The sequence below is a fragment of the Halichoeres trimaculatus genome, unplaced genomic scaffold (genome assembly GCF_033239565.1).
Source record: "Halichoeres trimaculatus isolate MK-OKI-2021-1 unplaced genomic scaffold, fHalTri1.1 fHalTri1_scaffold_23, whole genome shotgun sequence".
NCBI lineage: Eukaryota > Metazoa > Chordata > Actinopteri > Labriformes > Labridae > Halichoeres > Halichoeres trimaculatus.
The window spans coordinates 21472780-21491110 of NW_027437201.1; the positions used below are offsets into that span (position 1 = coordinate 21472780).

The 18331-nt window shown below is 39.0% G+C and overlaps 1 protein-coding gene across 2 annotated transcripts in view; it reads right to left on the reverse strand.

The window, feature by feature from the left end:
• Positions 1 to 18331, reverse strand: part of rab11fip3 (RAB11 family interacting protein 3 (class II)) — a 40671-nt gene that overhangs the window by 3243 nt on the left and 19097 nt on the right. Inside the window, exons 4-13 of one of the 2 annotated variants that reach the window (XM_074662894.1) lie at positions 16156 to 16328; positions 10423 to 10623; positions 4988 to 5125; positions 4176 to 4211; positions 3985 to 4078; positions 2204 to 2448; positions 1954 to 2035; positions 1728 to 1865; positions 1472 to 1627; positions 1236 to 1376 (exon numbers count right to left, since the gene is read on the reverse strand). In XM_074662894.1, coding sequence (XP_074518995.1) covers positions 1236 to 1376; positions 1472 to 1627; positions 1728 to 1865; positions 1954 to 2035; positions 2204 to 2448; positions 3985 to 4078; positions 4176 to 4211; positions 4988 to 5125; positions 10423 to 10623; positions 16156 to 16328 — 1404 coding nt within the window. The remainder of the gene's footprint in view (positions 1 to 1235; positions 1377 to 1471; positions 1628 to 1727; positions 1866 to 1953; positions 2036 to 2203; positions 2449 to 3984; positions 4079 to 4175; positions 4212 to 4987; positions 5126 to 10422; positions 10624 to 16155; positions 16329 to 18331) is intronic. The other variant, XM_074662895.1, reaches the window with a different exon arrangement.

Genomic DNA, 18331 nt, shown 5'->3' on the forward strand with positions numbered 1-18331 from the left:
TCAACCTTTTCAGCTTTCTCCCCATAATTCACCCCTGGATACGCTGACTGAGTTTTGGAGCTGATCTCCTGCTGTGAGAAGTTTTTTTTCTTTTTGTCTTTAGATTTAAACAGAACTGATTTTATTAAATTTATTTTTATTGTTTTTAACAGAATTTTTTTTCTTTTTTTTTCTCTCAACTAAAACTGTGATGAGCTTAATGATTTAAATTTTTTATTTTATTTAATTTTTTTCAATTATATATTAATCTTATTTTTTACATTTTATATTTGATATACATACACGATAAGAACTAAGCCAAGAGAAATAAAATAAAAAAAAAAGCAAATGTAAAAAAAACAAAACAAAACAGAAAATGTCATAAAAATAAGTTAAAAATAAATTAAAAAAATTGATAAATAGATTAATAAATGCCTAAAATAAATAAAAATAAAAATAAATAAAATAAGGAGGTTAATATATTAATAAGCCATGGTCACAGCACATTTTTTTCCTTTACGCTCAGATTTCCGTCTTTTTTATTTTTTGAACTGAAACCAACAAAACCTTACTTGCCTTCCCTAGGAAAAAACAAACAAACAAAAAAAAAACAAGCAAAAAAAATAATTATGAAATTATGATTTTGGTTTAGGATATGTTTTCAATGTCATGAGGTTGTTTCGTTTTACACTTTTACATCCTTTGTGTAATAATAATGATAATAATAATAATAATAATAAACTTTACTAAGCACTTTCAAAACAGAGTTACAAAGTGCTTTACATCATAAAAACCATCAGTAAAAAGAAATAAGAAATAAAAAGAAATATAAGAGAAGAAGTAGAGTGGTAAAAGAAAAATGTGAGAAAAAATATAGAAAAATATAAAAGGCTAAAAACCAGCACCAGATAAAGGAAAGGAAAACATCTTAAAAAATTAAAACAATTAAAACAACAAAGGATAAAGGATTTAAAATACTGCCCATGATACTGTAAAAGAAAAAAGTAAAAAGTTAAAAAAAAAAAAATAAATAAATAAAAGCAGCAATTTGAGGATTAAAACATGCTCAGCTAAAATCTCCAATAAAAGCAAAAATAAAAATGTGTCTTTAAAAGAGATTTAAAAGAGGATAAAGATTCAGATTTTCTGACTGGTACCCTTGGACTAAAATATCCTTTTAACAACAATAACAAAATCAAAAAGTCTGGACTTATAAACCGTCACAGTTAAAACCTCTTCATCTCTCTGAGTTTTACCTCAGCGCGGGACACGGAGCTGATCTCAGCGGCCAGGGAATCGGAGAAAGAGGCCGACATTAAGTTCTTTGCTCCCTGGATGCTCAGGTTGATGATCTGTCCGTTCAGCTCGTCGTTCTGCTCCTTCAGGCTGCGGTTGTCCTGGAAAGAGTCGGTCAGAAGTTACGTCACGTATAAAAAAGGCACAGGCTGGATTCTAAAGGGGAAACATTGCGAAATAGAAAGTATTTTAAAACCTGTTTGAGGCGTTTGATCTCCTGCTCCAGCTCTGCCTCTCGTGTGCGGCTCTGATACTCCTGCAGCCCTGCGCCCGGCGTGCGCCCTCTCTTTGCCTCGGCCTCCAGCTTGTAGAGCTGCAGGTGCTCCAGCTGTTTACGCAGGTCCTCGATGAGCTGCAGGGGACAAATAAACAAGACAGAGCCCTCAGTGAAACATGTCAGTGATGCTGGGATGTAGTCCTGTCTGTTTGGGATGACGTGGACCCAGCCTCACCTCCTGCGTGTTCTCCTTCTCTTTCTGGTTCTGGTGGCGCTCGTGGCTCAGTTTGTCGGACATTTTTTGGCGAGACTCTGTCTCATCCTGCAGCCTGATGGACATGACTTCTGTCTCGTCCTGCAGCTTCCTTTTCTCCTGCACAGAAAAAACAGACACACAGGAAGTGAGCGTGTTGATAAAAACAGAGAGATGGAAACAGGAGGATGAGGATTCTCTGGTTCACCTCCTCTAGTCGCTCGATGTTTGCTCGAAGACAGGGGACGCACGACCTCAGCTCGCTGTTCTCCTCATCCAGCTGCTGAACCCTGAGGGGCAAAAAGAAACGCTTTAGGTCGACAAACACGACTGAACACATCAGATCTGCAGTGTCAGGTTAATGCCAGGGGGTGGCAGTGAAGAGCCAGAAATCCTCCCGTAAACAACACGTCAACACACAGTGATGAAAACTACAGTCAGTGTCTTCCTCTGCTCACCTGGCGTGCAGGTTCTCCACCTCCAGCCCTCTCTCCCGCTCCAGTTTGACCAGCGCCTCTTTGTGACGCCGCGTCTCCTGCTGCATCTGCTCGTCGGCGTAGAGCTCCTGCTCCTTCAGCTGCTCCTCCAAAGCGTTGGCCCGGTGCACCAGCTGAAGGTTCTCCTGACGCAGCCGTGCGTGCTGCTCTCCCGACGCCTCAGACTCCTTCTCCAGCTCGGCCACTCGACGCTCGAGCAGGAGCACCTGGTGCAACAAGGAGGTCACATGGTTGAGTCATTGCTCGGTCATCTATAGCAACGTTTCCATGCAGTCAGAAACCTTTTCATACCCTGAATGTTAGCAATAACATTTATGACCTATAAGGAGGTTATGTTTTTGGGAGAGTTTGTTTGTCTGTGAACAACAGAACTCAAAAAGTAACAACCAGATCTTGATGAAATTTTCAGGAAATGTTCAAAATGAAATGAAGAAGAAGTGATTAAATTTTGGAGGTGATCTGGATCACTGTCTGGATCCAGGACTTTTTTCTCTTTGAACTACCTCGACACATCATCTCAGATTGATTTTTTTTTAACCAATACTGATATTCGTAATATTAGTTATCGGGCATAACAGCGATACTAATATCTAGAGCTGGGTATCGCCAAGATCCTCATGATTCTATTCTTTTTGGAGTCTCTAGGTAACAATTCAATTCGATATCGTTTCGATAACGATTTTTTAGGTTGCGATTCGATTTGATTAACTATTGATTCTTAAGGTTGTGATTCTATTTGATTCGATATCCATTCAATTCACTTCTGATTGATTTACTATTGATTCTTTAGGTTGCGTGTTGATTTGATATCGATTTGATTCCGTATCGTATCAATTCACTATTGATTCTTTAGGTTGCGATTGGATATCCATTCAATATTGATTCGATTTACTATTGATATGATTCACTATTGATCCTTTAGTTTGAGATTTGATTTAATATCAATTTGATTCGGTATCGGTTTGATTTGATTCACTATCAATTTGATTCTTTAGGTTGCGATTCGATTCGATTTGATTCAATATCGATTTGATTTACCATCGATTTGCTTCACTATTGATTCTTAAGGTTGAGATTCGATATCGATTCAATATCAATTTGATTCACTATTGGTTCGATTCTTTAGGTTGCGATTTGATTCGATATCGATTGGATTCGATATCAATTCAATTTGCTTACGATTTGACTTTGATATTGATTCTCAAGGTTGCGATCAGAATCGATATTGATCTGATTTGATATGGTTTCCATTTGATATGGATTCGACTCACTTTTGATTCGACTGGATTTGATTCAATTTGATATTGATCAATGCTTCGGTTATCGATTTTCATGCCCCTTGTGAACATTTGTGGTATGTCACCTCATGTTTCGGTAATAACCCAATAAAACAACCCAAACGTCAGACTTTAAAGCTGATGGATCTGGCTTCAAGCTGCTGCTGCTGCTTCGGCTGCCATTTTTTTGTTGTTTGGTCTCTGGTGGTTCTCGTCCGTACAACGTAAGTAACACACACAGCCCCCCTCACTTGCCAGGAGATGAATCGATTCAGAGGATTTGCTGAATCGATGTTGAATTGGGCGAGGAAATATTTCAATGCATCGATTCATCAATATTTTTACCCACCCCTATTAATATCAGATATCGGTATTAGCCAAAATGATCATATCAGTGTATTCCTAATTAATTGCATGTTAACGTAGCCACTGAGGCCGGGACACCTCTGTCAGATGAGCGCTCACCTTGTCCGTGATGTCGTTGTCGGCGAGCTCCAGGATGTCCCGCGTCAGGTCGCTCATGGTGTCCAGAGTCATGGAGCTGTTCTGGAGGAGGTGTCTGCACATAAACACACAGAGAGTTTAACCCGTCTGAACAACCATCACAGGAGTATGAACCCCTCTCCTGCTGAAATTAAAGAAACTCTTCTGCTTACCTTGCTACTTTCTTGCTGGACAGCCTCTTGCCGGCGCTGCATGAGGAGACAAAACAACAGGAAAAATGTTCAGGAAGAGAGAACGGATGGAGGAAAGAGACACCATCTCCTGGTTTCTGTCCTACCCACACAGATCCGTCTGCCTGGTAGTTGACACCAGAGCAGTTTAAGTGGATTTCTTCTGATGGATAAATAGATTATTCTTTCCAGAAGAGCTGCAGGGTAGTCACACATCACAGCAATCTAACACAAACACAGCGCTAGATATATTAAGTGTCTAACAAGTGCTGATCCAGGATCTGTGAAGCTTGACGGAGAGGAATATCACAGCATTACAGAAACATTCGTAGCTAAAAAAGACATTTTGAAACGTCTAGAGTTCAGATGTTTAAGAGGGTTTAAGAGAAGCTGTGTTTCTGCTCGATAATCCTGGATCAGCAGGTCTTTTCCTTTACTCCCAGAAGTCATTCAAACTCAGATGAAGCATGAAGATAATGGCATGGATGATGTTTGAATAGAGAAATCACACACCACTTACCTGTGATTCAGTCTTTTTCACATGAATTTAACGTCAATGTTTGAGTTTTTCCTGCTAATGAGTAAGACGTATATCATGTATGACTCAAAAATCATAATTCTGAGAGGAGATGAGGTTAGACAGGCCTGAGACAAACCAGAGATGTACCCCATAATGCACACGCTGGTCCAAAACAATGAGCGCACATTATGAGTACATGCATGACACGGAGTCTAAGCACAGCAAACACATTCACACGGCTGAGAGGCGGGTTGGCTGGAGAATGACGCGTTACCTAGTCATCTCTAGGAAATTGAGGCGGGTGGAGAGGTCTTCGAGGCGACTTATTTGTTTGTGACACTGGCTACAGAAAAAGTCCAGCGCCTCCTCCCTGAGGAAGCTCTGAAAGCAGTCAGGGAGAGGAGCGGGTGCGCTGGAGAGAAGAAGGACAAAAACAAGGGAGGAAGAGGAGGAGGAAGTGGTGAGTGATGGACAAGAAAGGGGTGAGGTCATTTCGGAGGGTGCGAAGGGGTGCTTCAGTGACGTTCACAGGAGAGTTAAAGAGCGAAGCACGAAGGCTACTGTAGGAGGGATGTGACAGACGGCAGAGTGGCTGTGTCAGGGGTCTGCAACCTTCACCTTCAGGGAGACATTTCCCCTCAGCTCACCTGGATTGAAGTCATTCAGGAGCAACAAATCTACTTTATCTTCACAATAAGGACTATAAAGTTTACTACAATCTGTACATAGTTAAAAACCAAGGAACATTAATCTAAAAAGTTTTTCAAAATTCATAAAATTGAACACATAATGTGTCAGTTTTTTATTTTTTAATAAATTTGCAAATATAACATTTTTTTAATTTTAAACTTTTTTGCAAATATTCAAAAAAATGTTTGGTTTTTTTTACTTAAAAAAATGACAAAATACTTAGCAAAAAAATCAAAACGTTTTAAAGGTTCAAAAATTTACAAAAATTTTAAAATATTTTTTTTTTTAAATAAGTGAGATTTTTTCTAATTTAAAAACTTTTTTCAAAAATTAGGAGACATAATTTTGAAAAAAAAAATCAAAAAAGTGTCATATATTAATATATAAATTTTAAACTTTTTTTGCAAATATTTAAAAGTTTTTTGAACTTAAAAAAATAATAAAATATATTAAAAAGGTTTTTTAAGAAGAATATAAAATATATCAAGTTTTTTTTCTATTTAAAAGTTTTGCAAAAATAAGAGAAAAAAATTGCAAAAAAATTACGTTTTCAAATATTTGCAAACATTTCGAAATTAACTTCTTTTTGCAAATATTTAAGAGTTTTTGAAATATAAAAAAATACCAAAATATTGCAAAATATGATGCAAAACATTCAAAAGATTTAAAAATAAAAAAATAAAAAATGATTTAATAGTTTTTTCAAAAAATTGAAAACCCTTGAAACTTAAAAAAAAATGCTAATTTTTTCAAATGTAAAATATTTGCAATTTTTTTTAACAAAAACAAAGTTATACAACTTTTAAATTTTAAATTTTTTTGAAATTCTATTGAATGTGATAACACATATCTCTCGTACTACTCATAATTTTTTGTTTGCTAATGTCTTGTCACATATCAGGCGTGTATGAATGAATCCATCCACACAGGATTAAAATCTGAATTTTCTTCCAGATTTGTCTCTTGTAGATTTAGCAAGACGTGATGAATATTTAGTTCAACAAAATGTACAGGTAATGACTTTATTTTGAGTCAATGTCTTTTGTCATCAATACCCTCTGTAAGAAAAATAAAAATTATTTATTTCAATGTTAAATTTTTGAAGCTAAAAGGAGCCACTGCAAAGGAGTCAAAGAGCCGCAGGTTGTAGACCCCTGGTGTGAGGAAAGACAGTGTTCACAGGCTTAGAAAACCCACAGAAAAGCCCAGTTCAGCTAAATTAATCAAAATGAGTTGTGAATCAAACAGATGGAAAACACATCTTATTAGCTCATTGTGTGAGTCTGCACCCTCTCCTCACGTCACCTCTGCCAGCTGATTGTTCATTCAGCGAGCGAGTCATGTCTGAATTATGCAACCAGCTGGCAAACGTTCCTGTTTATGTCGGCAGAAACGGGCACGGCAGACTTTGAGCGAGTGTCACTTGATGGTCATGAGCGCTGCTGTGCTATTAGGCTGTCGTTTTCCTGCGACTGCACGGAGGACTGCTCCGTGGAGTCAGGCCGACGGTAGTGTTTGTGTGTGTTTGTAGAAGAAGAGACAGCCCAACTGTTAGGACGTGCTGTCAAAGCGCTGTGATATGCGCAAAGATAAATGTGTGGGAGTGTGTGTGGGAAGCGCTGATACATGAGCCGCTGATGAGCAGGACTGGCTCAAAAACACGGTGACGCATTTTCACGGAGTGGGTGAGAGATGTGGGATGCAGTTATTTTTTCTTTGTGTTTTTATCAGCGCACAACTCGCAGTGATATCTCTCACATCCAGTATGAAACGTCCTGATAGTTAGGAACCAAAGATAAGATAGTGATAACACTCTGACATCCGAGGAGGCCAAACTACGGTGAAATCTGGAGTATAGGTCGGAGTGAAAGGCTTCCCTCTGCATGTTTCTGTGTCGCTCTGCTCTGACACCATCTGTTTCTGACATGTGGAGTTTGTGGTCCTGGGAGCTACCAGTTGCTAGGTGCAGCTGCTGAGCTCAGCCTACGTTAACTTTATTAAGCACTAGGTTTTGACTCACCACCGAAACCAATTTGCATGGAGTATCCAGAGTTTGCATGATTACAATCTCCAGAGGAAGAGAAGAGTTTTAAAGTGACGCCACCAGCCTCATGAAATGTCTAGGACAGGGGTCTGCAACCTGCGGCTCTGGAGCCTCATGCAGCTCTTTGACTCCTTTGTAGTTAATCCTTGCAGCTTTAAAATTTATAATAAAAAAAGTTTTTTTTTTATTTTCTAACAGAGGATATTAATGAAAATGGCAAAGACACTAAGTAAAATCATAATATAACATGTTTTACTAAATATCACCTCTTGAAAAAAAGCTTTTTAATTTGTGTGATTTGTTGCCATTTTTTGAGATTTTTTTTCCAAATTTTCAATTTTTTGACATTTTTGCAAATTAAGAAAAAGAATTCCACATTTTTTTGAAGATTGAGCAATTTTTTGAATATTTTTTTATCCCCCCCCCCCTTTTTGTACAGTTTTTGAAAATTGAGCAAAATTATGAAATTGCATTATTTAGTTGTTTTTTTTTTTTTGCAAATTTATGACATTTCAGCCTTTTTTAAAAAAAAAAAAAATGTGCACATTTTTTAATTTCATTTTTTTATTTTCCAATTTTTTTTTCAAATTTCCAACTTATTGAAATTTCATAAATTTTTCAAATTTTTAAAATCCATGACATTACAATTTTTTTTAATTCTTTTTTTTTCTTAAATTTGCAAATGTATTAAGAATAAACACTAAGAAATCACATGTAGAATTTTATAAACACAAAAAATTCTTGTTTAGATAATTATTTACTAGATTATACACTTTTTTTCTCTTAATGTAAGGATAAAGTACATTTTGTGGCTCCCAAATGACTTTCATCCAGGTGAGCTGCGGCTAAACAACTCTTTTAAGGAGTAAAGGTTGCAGACCCCTGGTCTAGGATAAAGCTTCATCTCGGGTTCAGCATCATCTTCTTGGTAAAATACTTTAACTGTAGTTCTCATCGTGTCGTAAAACAGCGCTACCTCCGCTGCAGAGCCACAGCTGGCTACGAGGCGCTCGCCGCTTAGTGTATCAGTCAGCGCGCACGGCGTGCCAGATATAAACAAACGCAGGTAGTCTGCCAGGACGAAGAGACACGATGAGAACTAGAGCCTTATTTAGCGGTGTTTTTGTGTGAAAGTAACGCGCTGAAAATTCTCTATAATAAAGCGTGAATGCAGACTGATATCAGATTTTTTCGGTGGGAGTCCGTTTATTTGTGTTTTTGGTCAAGTAAAATATGACCCCGTCTGAGTGCAGAGGAAACCTGCAGAGGAGCAGGGAGGGGGTGTTTGGTGCGAGCGCTCTGGGCTTCTGCTGCACAAAATCACTGCTGTAGGGGTAATTTCTGCCCTAAACCTTGTGATAGGACCCAACTTGTTCCATCCCGGAGTATCACTTTAAGGCGAGGAAGACTTGCCCAAGGTAAGATTTTTCTGCCTTGACTATCAGCAGCCCTCACAAGTACTGATACCTTGAAAAAAGACTAGTATCGACCCGATACTGATACCTGGTATTAGTACTCGCCCATCCTTACTTGTGACTGTGAGGGAGTGGAAGAGCAGGCAATTTTCCATGTTGGACATGAACACAGCATTGCAAGTTCATACAATCAGAAATAAATTTGTTAAATAAAAAAACTTTAAGATTTTATTGTTAAAAAATAAAATGTATTACCACATAAACACACAGAAGAACGGAAAGTTGGTACGGTTGAGTACTGATACCAACTGCCAGGTACCAGGCATCGGTACCGTTTCTAATGTGAAAGGTACCCAACCCTAATGTAGAGTACTGGTGGTTACCTCAGCCAATCACAACGCATTCAGAATGCAAGTAACTTTGAGTGTTGATTAGTGAGAGGAAGAAGCTAATCAGAGCAGCTACGATAGCGAACGTAGCACGGAGGAAGAATGACAACCAAAGTGAAACAGATAAAGCTTTTTCCTAAACAAGGGTGACGCTCGGCTTGACTTTGACTCGCTTTCAGGAACTTGGAGAGTGACGCAAGTTAGCTTTCTGCTAACCAGGTGTGTGTCGAATACCCGTGGTTTGCTTGTGCTAATATGCTAAGTCAGGTGCACGCCTCTTGAGTCTCTCTCATGTAGAAACGCGATGCCCAGTTTGAATGTTGTGTTTACTGACAGGTAACCAAAACTCCTGCAGACCCTCTACACGCTGTACATCTATTTTTTGTTCAGGTTTGATAAACTTTGTTCTGTTTGACAACTGGCTACACACAGATAACAGTTCGCTCTGTTTCTGTGAGGTGTTTTGTGTTTTCCAGCCATAAATCTGGCAAAAAGAGGAAGGAGAAGAAACATGACAGAGAAAAGGTGACACTTTAAATTCTTAATAAAGTCTAGCTACGATTGGCGTGTGTGTACACGTGGCTGTATTTTGGTATCCATTTGATAACCTGCTAAAGTCAATCTGTGTTTCCACAGCACGCCAGCAGCAAAGCTTGTTAGATCCTCCCTTAGATGAACTCAGAGCAACAAATCATCCTCCTCCTGTCCCTCCCAAAAGACTTTGCAACAGATGTCGTCCTTAAAGCCTAAACACTGGGATTATATCAATTAAAGCTACTAATGTGACACTTCAAGGAAAGAATGAAGCTCAAAGTCGGATTTTAATAACTTAGTAACAGAGAGTGAGTCTACGGGGATGAACTTTGTATTCACGTCGTGTCTCGTCCTTCACAGGAGTCACAGGCAGATAAGGTTTACACGAACGTCTTTAGATATTTCTTATCAAAGTTTGTCCTCGAGTGTTTGGTGAAACAGAAATTTTGTCTCAGAGAGCTTTAAACTTGGACAATCCAGCTGGAAGTGTAACAATGTCACACCTCTTATCAGGAAGGACGGATAAAAGGAATGATGACAGACTCAAAGTGATGTTCACCAAAGGCTGTCTGTGTTTACGTAACCGCTCTGACTCTCTGGTTATGAGGTAAAGCCGTGTGTGTGAACATTTTTGTACCTTGGGGAAAGCAGCGAGGAGCCATTGACCTGCTCGGCCGGCTGCTCCAGAGAGGAGTCGGCCTCCCCCTCCGTCCCCTCTACGACGCTTTCCTGCAGCAGCTCCGACGTGTTGCTCTCCCCAAAGTCCTCAAAGTGCTCCTCCTCTCCGCCGATGACGGTCACCAGCGAGTGGTTGTGCAGCTCCGAGTTCAGGGAAAACCTGTGGGCCGTGTAAGAATGGATTAGTGTGTTAGTGTTTGTGTGCGCTCACTTGTGTAAACATCAACAGTTGGGTTAATTTTAGGTGCGGGGCCAAAATAGAAGGGGCCAGGTTTAGGTTGGATAAAAATGGACTTGAGCTTCAGCCACAAAAACTTCATGGAGGAGGTTATGTAAAGCTTCAAATGAAACTAACAAATCAAGAGCTTAAGCAGAAGTATCTGTAACACAGTTTGTACCAGAGGCTCTGGAGCCTCATGTGACTCTTCAACTCATTTGCAGTGGCTCCTTGTAGCTTTACAAAATATCATTGCAATTAGGAATTGTTTTTTTTTTACAGAGGGTATTGATGATTAAAGACACTGACACTAAATAAAATCCTGCATTAACATTTAGTTGAACTAAATCTTCATCCCATCTGCCAATAAAGCCTGCCACCACTCTACTTCACCTCCTACAACATCAACAGCCCACCAACTTTCCATGCACCTGTGGCTAACCTCAAGTTTTACAGCCCTGGGAAGATAACTACATCTACAAAAAGACTAATCTGGAAGAAATACAGATTTTAATGCTGTGTGGATGGATTCATTTATCTCAAAGTTGTATTACAATTTTTTTGAAGTAAAAAAATTTTTTGCAAGTTTTTTAAATTTCAAAATTTTCTGCAACTGCTTTGAGTTTTGAGAGTTTTAATTTTTTTTTTGGCAAATTTATTAAATAAAATCTTTCAATACATTTGTAATTTTTTTTTAAACTTCAAAAACTCTTAAATATTTTCCATAAGCATTAAATTTCCAAATTTTTGCTACTTTTTAATTTTTTAAAGTTAATTTTTTTCCTCTTATTTTTTTTGCTGATTTTTTAAAATTGAAAAAAGTCTCGCGATTGTTTTTTAAAAATTATTTCTGAATTTTCAAAACCTTTTGAATAATATTGTTATTTTTTTAAGCTCAAAAAACTTTTGAATAATTGCAAATAAAGTTTAAAATGTAAAAAATTTAATATTTGCAATTTTACAAAGGTACACATTACTGTTTAATTGTATAAATTCAAAAAACTTCAAGAAAATACAGATTTTGATTATGTGTGGATGGATTAATTTTACTGACAACATGCTGGCTTACTGCACATGATTGATATTTGGAAAAACATCAGCAGCCAAAAAATGATGAGTTCAGCAAGATTATTGCCATGTGTTATCAAATTCGAGTAGTATGTAAAAAAAAACTGATTTTTTAAAAATGTATTATATATATATATTTTTTTTTTTCGAACACTTTTTGAAACTTTTTTTAAATTTTGAAAAATTTTCATTTTTTTTCAAATTTATTGAATTCTTTATTGATATTTTTTGTCAATTTTTTAAATTTCAAAACCTTTAGAATTTTTTTTGCAATTAATTTGTTGTAATTTTTTTTTCACTTTCAAACTTTTAAGTATTTGCAAAAAAAGTGATGAATTTAAACTTTTTGACACATTCACAAATTTATTAAAAATTTAAAAAATGTAGACATCACATGAACAATTAAACAAATTCAAAAAAACTTATTTTTAGATAGGTGTTCACTAGATTTTAACTGTGAATATAATTAAATACACTCTACTTCTTTACTGTGAAGATAAAGTAGATTGTGTGGCCCTGATTGACTTTAATCCAGGTGAGCTGAGGAGAAATGGCTCCTTTAAAGTAAAGGTTGTGGATCTCTGGTTTGTACAATAAAAAATATGGCAGGTTGTTGTTTTACTCAGAAATCTGGACTTTACTAGAGTCTTCAGCAAATCCCCAATAAGCACAATTAATCTTCCCCCCAGAGGAGCGGCAATCTGGACAAATTGGACAATCACTTGTCTTTAATGTAATCTGTTAAATGTCATTAATCCCTGGGGCTGCTCCTGCTCACACGTAATGTACAACACCACGAGGTGAACGCAAAACCACAACAGAAACATGACGCTCGTGAGGAGTCCTGTCACAGCTTTTCTGGCTGATGATCTTACACAACTGGACCAGAACCTGATCTGGATCGGGGAGCCTTTGATGTGAATTAGACAGCGTTAGAAGGGCTAAAGGGGAATGATCTGCAGCTAACAGGAAAGCTGGAAAGCTGCTCTTTCCTGTTGTCCAAGAGGAAGTGTTGGATGTCTTGAGCACACACAGGAGGAGGATGTCTGAATCAGCAGAAAAGTCTGCTTTCTCAGCACATCCTGCGAGATCCTAACCTGCTTCTTTCCAGGACGGGTTGATCCAATTCAAAAGTTAAATATCACCATACTTTCACCCGACTCTGCGTCTTTAAACCCAACAGAAATGAAGTTTCAGTCACAACACTGCCTGGGTCTTTCAGGCCAACTGATCCGTCACTTACCCCTTACTGTTTGGCCCCATACCGAGATCCCTCACACAGAGAGATGGCGAGGAAAGAGATCGCATCTTTAAACGCCTTCCACTGCCCTGGCGTGAGAGCCGCGGCGCAGCTGGAGTCAAAACTCCGGACAACCAGAGTGGAATCCTGAAGTTTCACAGGTTACCCCGCCTCGCACAGGAAACGACGACTCTCCAGTTTGGAGAAAATAAAGAAAACTCTGAGAATCTGCAGCTTTAACGAGATGTTTCCTCTCAGCTCCACATGACTGATGCTGCCTCGTCTGTGCCACTCGGCAGACTTGTCGCACCAAAGAGGGTCGACTGTGAGTGGGTTAATCAGATTTTAAGCTAAGCAACGGCCAACAGACAGGACTGCTGACCGTCCAAGGGCCAAATGTGTGTGGGGACACGGTAGGATGGAGGAGGGTGGGGGAGGCTAATCCTGTTAGAATCTTAATCCCTGGTTCAGTGCATACACTGCTTCCCTAAACAGGCTAAAGCTAGCTAGGCTAACCAGGCAGCATGTCAAAATCTCAGATTACTAACTGACCTTTTTGTTGCAGTTACTCACACTCAGTGTTGATTCACTGTAATAGTTTCTGACTTGGTAAATCCCTTAAAAGCTTTATTTTTCAAACAGATGTTTGGCTTATCTCTATAAACAGACCGTCAAGCTCCTGGCTCTGATAAACCATCCCAGCTTCTGCAGACGAACAAGTGATGAGTTAGAGAGTTTTTAGGGAATCAGAAGATTGTACAGTCATACGGTGAGAGTTGTTTTACCGTCAGCAGCAGATTTTACTGCGCACTAGGAGAATCAGATTAGCTCGCACACCAGAGAGAAAAAAGGGAAAACAGCAACAAAAAAAAACACCAACTCGACACTTCCTGGAATTCAAGCTTCAATCACGGAGCGGGAAGTCTGAACACATCCATGTCAGGCAGAGCGCCCCAATCCATCATGCAGCCGGACAGACGGGTCACACCGTCAGCACACCAGGCCTCACATTCATGCACTTCCTCCCAGTGTTTGGCCTATTTACCATCACCACAGGAACATTCATTTGGAGACAGAGATGGAAAGAGCTGATTGTGGAAAAAAGGATATATTCTAATAAAATCAGTCTCCAAATTTCTCAATTATTCTTCACCCTGAAATAAATCAAACATCCACCTCTTACTACTTCGCTGAAGCAAAAAAAAAGGAATCAAGCAAAACATTGTCCTGTCAGGTCCAAAGATGAAAACTGCCTCGTTAACTGACGTCTTTAACCAAAGAGGAAATACTGAAGCAGATTTTTCACAGATAAGCAGACACTTTTTCAATTGCTACAGGGACAGATCATGACTTTTGATTATTTTGTTTTCACTTTTAACAAAAAAAAATGGTCTAAGCACCTTTTATCTATCTTAAAATGAAAATAAAACAAAAAATATTTTAAAAAGAGTTTGAGCAACTATTATCATAAAATAAAAAAAATACAAAAAAGTTTTAGCATCTAATATCTTTTAATTTAAAAAAAGTTTTAGAAAATAGGGTTATGACATTTAAATTATCAATGTTCTATTTTTATTTATTTTTAAATTATTTTTACTGTTATAGTTTAGTCTTATCTTTCTGTATACATTCTTTTCTTTTATACTTCCAGTATAAAACTTGTTAACTAATAAAACTATTCTATAAAAATTTAGTTTTAAAAGGTTTGAGCAACTATCTTGTCTTAAAAAAAATACAGATAAAAATTAAAATGTAAAAAAAAATAGTTTGAGCAACTATTTTACTATCATAAAAAAATAATAACAAACACATTTTTTTTAAATAAAAAGTTTGAGTTACTTTTATCTTATCTTATCTTATCTTATCTTATCTTATCTTGAAAAATAAAAAAATAAAAAATAAATTAAAGCATATTTTTGTAAAAACTGGGCATTTTTACCTTATCTTGAAAAAAATAATAATGAAAATAAATAAAAATATTTTTAAAAAGTTGAGCAACTTTTATCTTATCTTAAAAAAAATAATAAAAAAATTAATAATTTTTTTTTTTAAGTTTGGGAACTTCTTTCTTATCTTAATAAAATAATTAAATAAAAAAAGCTGAAAAAAATACTACTTTACCAAAAAAAAAAAAACTTCCCTCTTGTCTCTTTGGACAAAACTGTCTGCTAAATGAAGCTGTAGAACTGAATCAAAAATATGTATTATACGTATTTGCAGGCCCCTGGTAGTTATGGGGTATGGGATCTTGTAAGGGCTGGACAGTTGGTGTAATTGTTTGTCCCCGTTGAAAAAAAATCCCTGAAAAAGTCAGAGCCCCTACTCTCCAGTTAATACAAGTAATGATTCCCTCAACCCACAGTAAGAGCTTCTTAATGACACACTCATCCCAACAGCTCGAATAATAAGTAACCAGGACAACCATTGCTGTGATCCATCCCTTAAAGTAAACTTTGAACAAAACACAAAACTTTCCCATAGATAAAAAACGGTTTGATTCTCACAAACACAGAAAGAACAACAGAATATTTCACCTACTGTGATCAATAAAAGGTTTCATCATAAGCAGAAGTTTCAGAGTCTGTCCAGCCAAACAAACGAATGGTGGACGTGCTTTCTGTGTTCAAGGTCTCTGGCGCTCACTGTGTGTGCATTTCAAGTTATCTCTGAAGGAGTTTTCCTGTTGAGCTGCACAGAAAACATTCACTGTCCCTGCAGACTCTGACTGAACACGGTGAGCCGTCACTAAAGGAGGCCGGTTAATCAGTAAATACAGCTGAAGACGGAGAAAACAGACACTAACATGGTGTGTTTGTCTTTCTTCTTACTGGGGGACAAAAGACTCAGCAGTGATCAACTGGTGGCGGTCTAATGCTTGTCTGGTGACCCAAATATACCCAAGTGATCCAGCGCTGAGCATGCAAGACTCACGAGCACGTGATGTGTGTGAAAGGTCAGTGTAGGGCGAACCCTGAGCTCCCCCTCAGCTGAAGATCTGACACACATTTTCTGTAAATTCTGCGTCCAGTAGTGATTACCAGCAGCATTATGACGTGGATGTTGATCTCGGGGAAAGTGGATTACGATCAGTTGACGGGAGTTATTCAGGGACGCGGAGCCAAACAAACAGCTGAGGACGCATTTCAGCCAAGAACGTGTGAGCGTACCTGTTCCCGCTGTCTTCAGGGTCGTGCAGCGTAGCCTCGATGCCGCTGTCGGTCTCCACATCCTCGTGCATCTCAGGAGGTACGAGGGCCCCCGTGTCCTCGTCGGTGAAGGTCTCACACTCGCTGTAAGTGCTCTCAGAGCCCAGGTACGCGCTGTCCGTCACCTCATTTTGCTGCAGGGACGGAAAAAAGACAAGGATGAGCACATCACAGGAGGGTTCCTGCAAACACAAGCTAATCTGGATGGTGCACTTACTGTATTCTCTGGTTTTAACGACAAAAGACGGTGCTCCAGCACAGCACATATGCACATATACAGCAGCAGAGCTAAGCAAGCTGTTACCATCCTTACACAGGAAAACTGCAGGATTATGCATGATATACCGAAGAGTAAAAGTCAGCAATTTAGGATTTCTTTTACTCAATCCAAACAACACATCCAGGTTATTACATAATATAAAAAAACAGCCATTTTAAAGACAGTCTATCTCAATTTCTCAAGTCTGGCCAGCAGGTACCAATCATGACTCTGCCAAACAAACGACTTTAGAGGCAGACTGCTGAGATTCAGATGCTGTTCCAAGCAAAACCTGCTGCATCAACACCTCCAAGCAACAAGTCCAAACATAATGAGCAAGCTGTGAGGCTTTCCAAGTGACAAATACCCAAAACAGAGCCAAAAAAAAAAGATCTAAAGCTGCTCGCAGCCACAGACGCGTTATCAGGTAACAGAGCTGTGAATGAGTAACCAAGGCCAGACAGGTGAGTCATGTTTTAAAGGGCGAACGTACCATTAAAAAAGGAGAAGCGTCAGGAGCAGCGGGGCCCAGAGGGCTATCCACCATACCCAGAACCATCCTCCCTGCCTGGGCTCACACACGGGGAAGCGGAGCGGCCATCAGGGCCTCCTGATAAGTCACACTAATGCTTCCCTCTCCTGCGCTCAGAGACGGAGTGTGCCAGGGCACGTTTGAAAAATGGAAAATACCGTGACACCTCGTTCAGCTCCGGTGGGTGGTCAGGGGGGAGGAGACAAAGTCCAAAGAGTAGCAGAAGAGAGCTGTAACGCTCAATCACCGCCGCTCCACAGGATAGGTCTGAGTTAAAGGAGCACAGATCAGCTGAGAGATGGTTTCGCCTCTCCTGGGAGCTTCACTTCCTGGCTCAGAGAGACTGAATAAATCATCTAACATGTCCTACATGTCACAGACTGGACAGTAAAGAGGGACTATACATCACCACAGCCTGTAATAACTGTCTGACTGAGTGCCAACAGAAAGCTAACCGTCTATGACGAGTGGGAGGGCCTGTTTTTAAGTGTTGCTATTTCTAATTAAAATGTGAGATGGAAAGGTAAAAGTTAGCAACGGCAGAAAATATCTACTGCAGGAAAAAAAAAGGTCTGAATGGGGCGTTGCTCCTCTCTGATGCCAGGCCTCAGCGAACAGCCTCACCTTGCCTGTTTTGAGAGCAAACAGGGCGAGAACAGCGCTGCCATTGACAGAGAGGAACCCTTTTCTGCCAGAAACTAGAGGGGAAAAAACAAGGCCGCGGACACAGGTGTGGCGAGTACTTCAAACATAAACACCAACTTCCCCAAAACTCTGCAGACGGCTTCCAGTAAACAGCAAAGAGGCTCCATAAATTACAACGAGTGACTCTGTAATCAGGAGAACGTTTCAAGCCATGGGGTAAACTTATCAAGTTTACTAAATATTAATTTCAAGCAACGACCAATTTTACGTCGGGTCATTTAAAGGTCCCATATTGTGCAAAAATCACTTTATTAAGTCTTTTAGTGAAATTTGTGGGTCTTTGTCTTTCCTCCCAGCCCACAAAATGTGATATTTAACAACAAAACCTGCACTTAGTAGAGCTTGTGAATGTAAGATCCTGGTAGGAGAATGCCAAAGTTGAAGAGCCATCACTGCTCTGTTTTTGGCTGTAAACAGCCACACAGTTCCATGCACAAGCTTCCCATCTCTGAAGAAGACAGACTTAGTGTCTAGAGTTCATTTATGAAGGAAATGTTCCAGCTACACTCAGTAAAACTGTGCATGTGTGTGCTAGTCACTTCACGGCCGACTGCTTTTCCAACTTTGGACAGTCCAACAGAGGGCTAGCCAATAGACTGGTCCTGAATCCAGGCGCATTACCAACCATCCTCCAACAAACC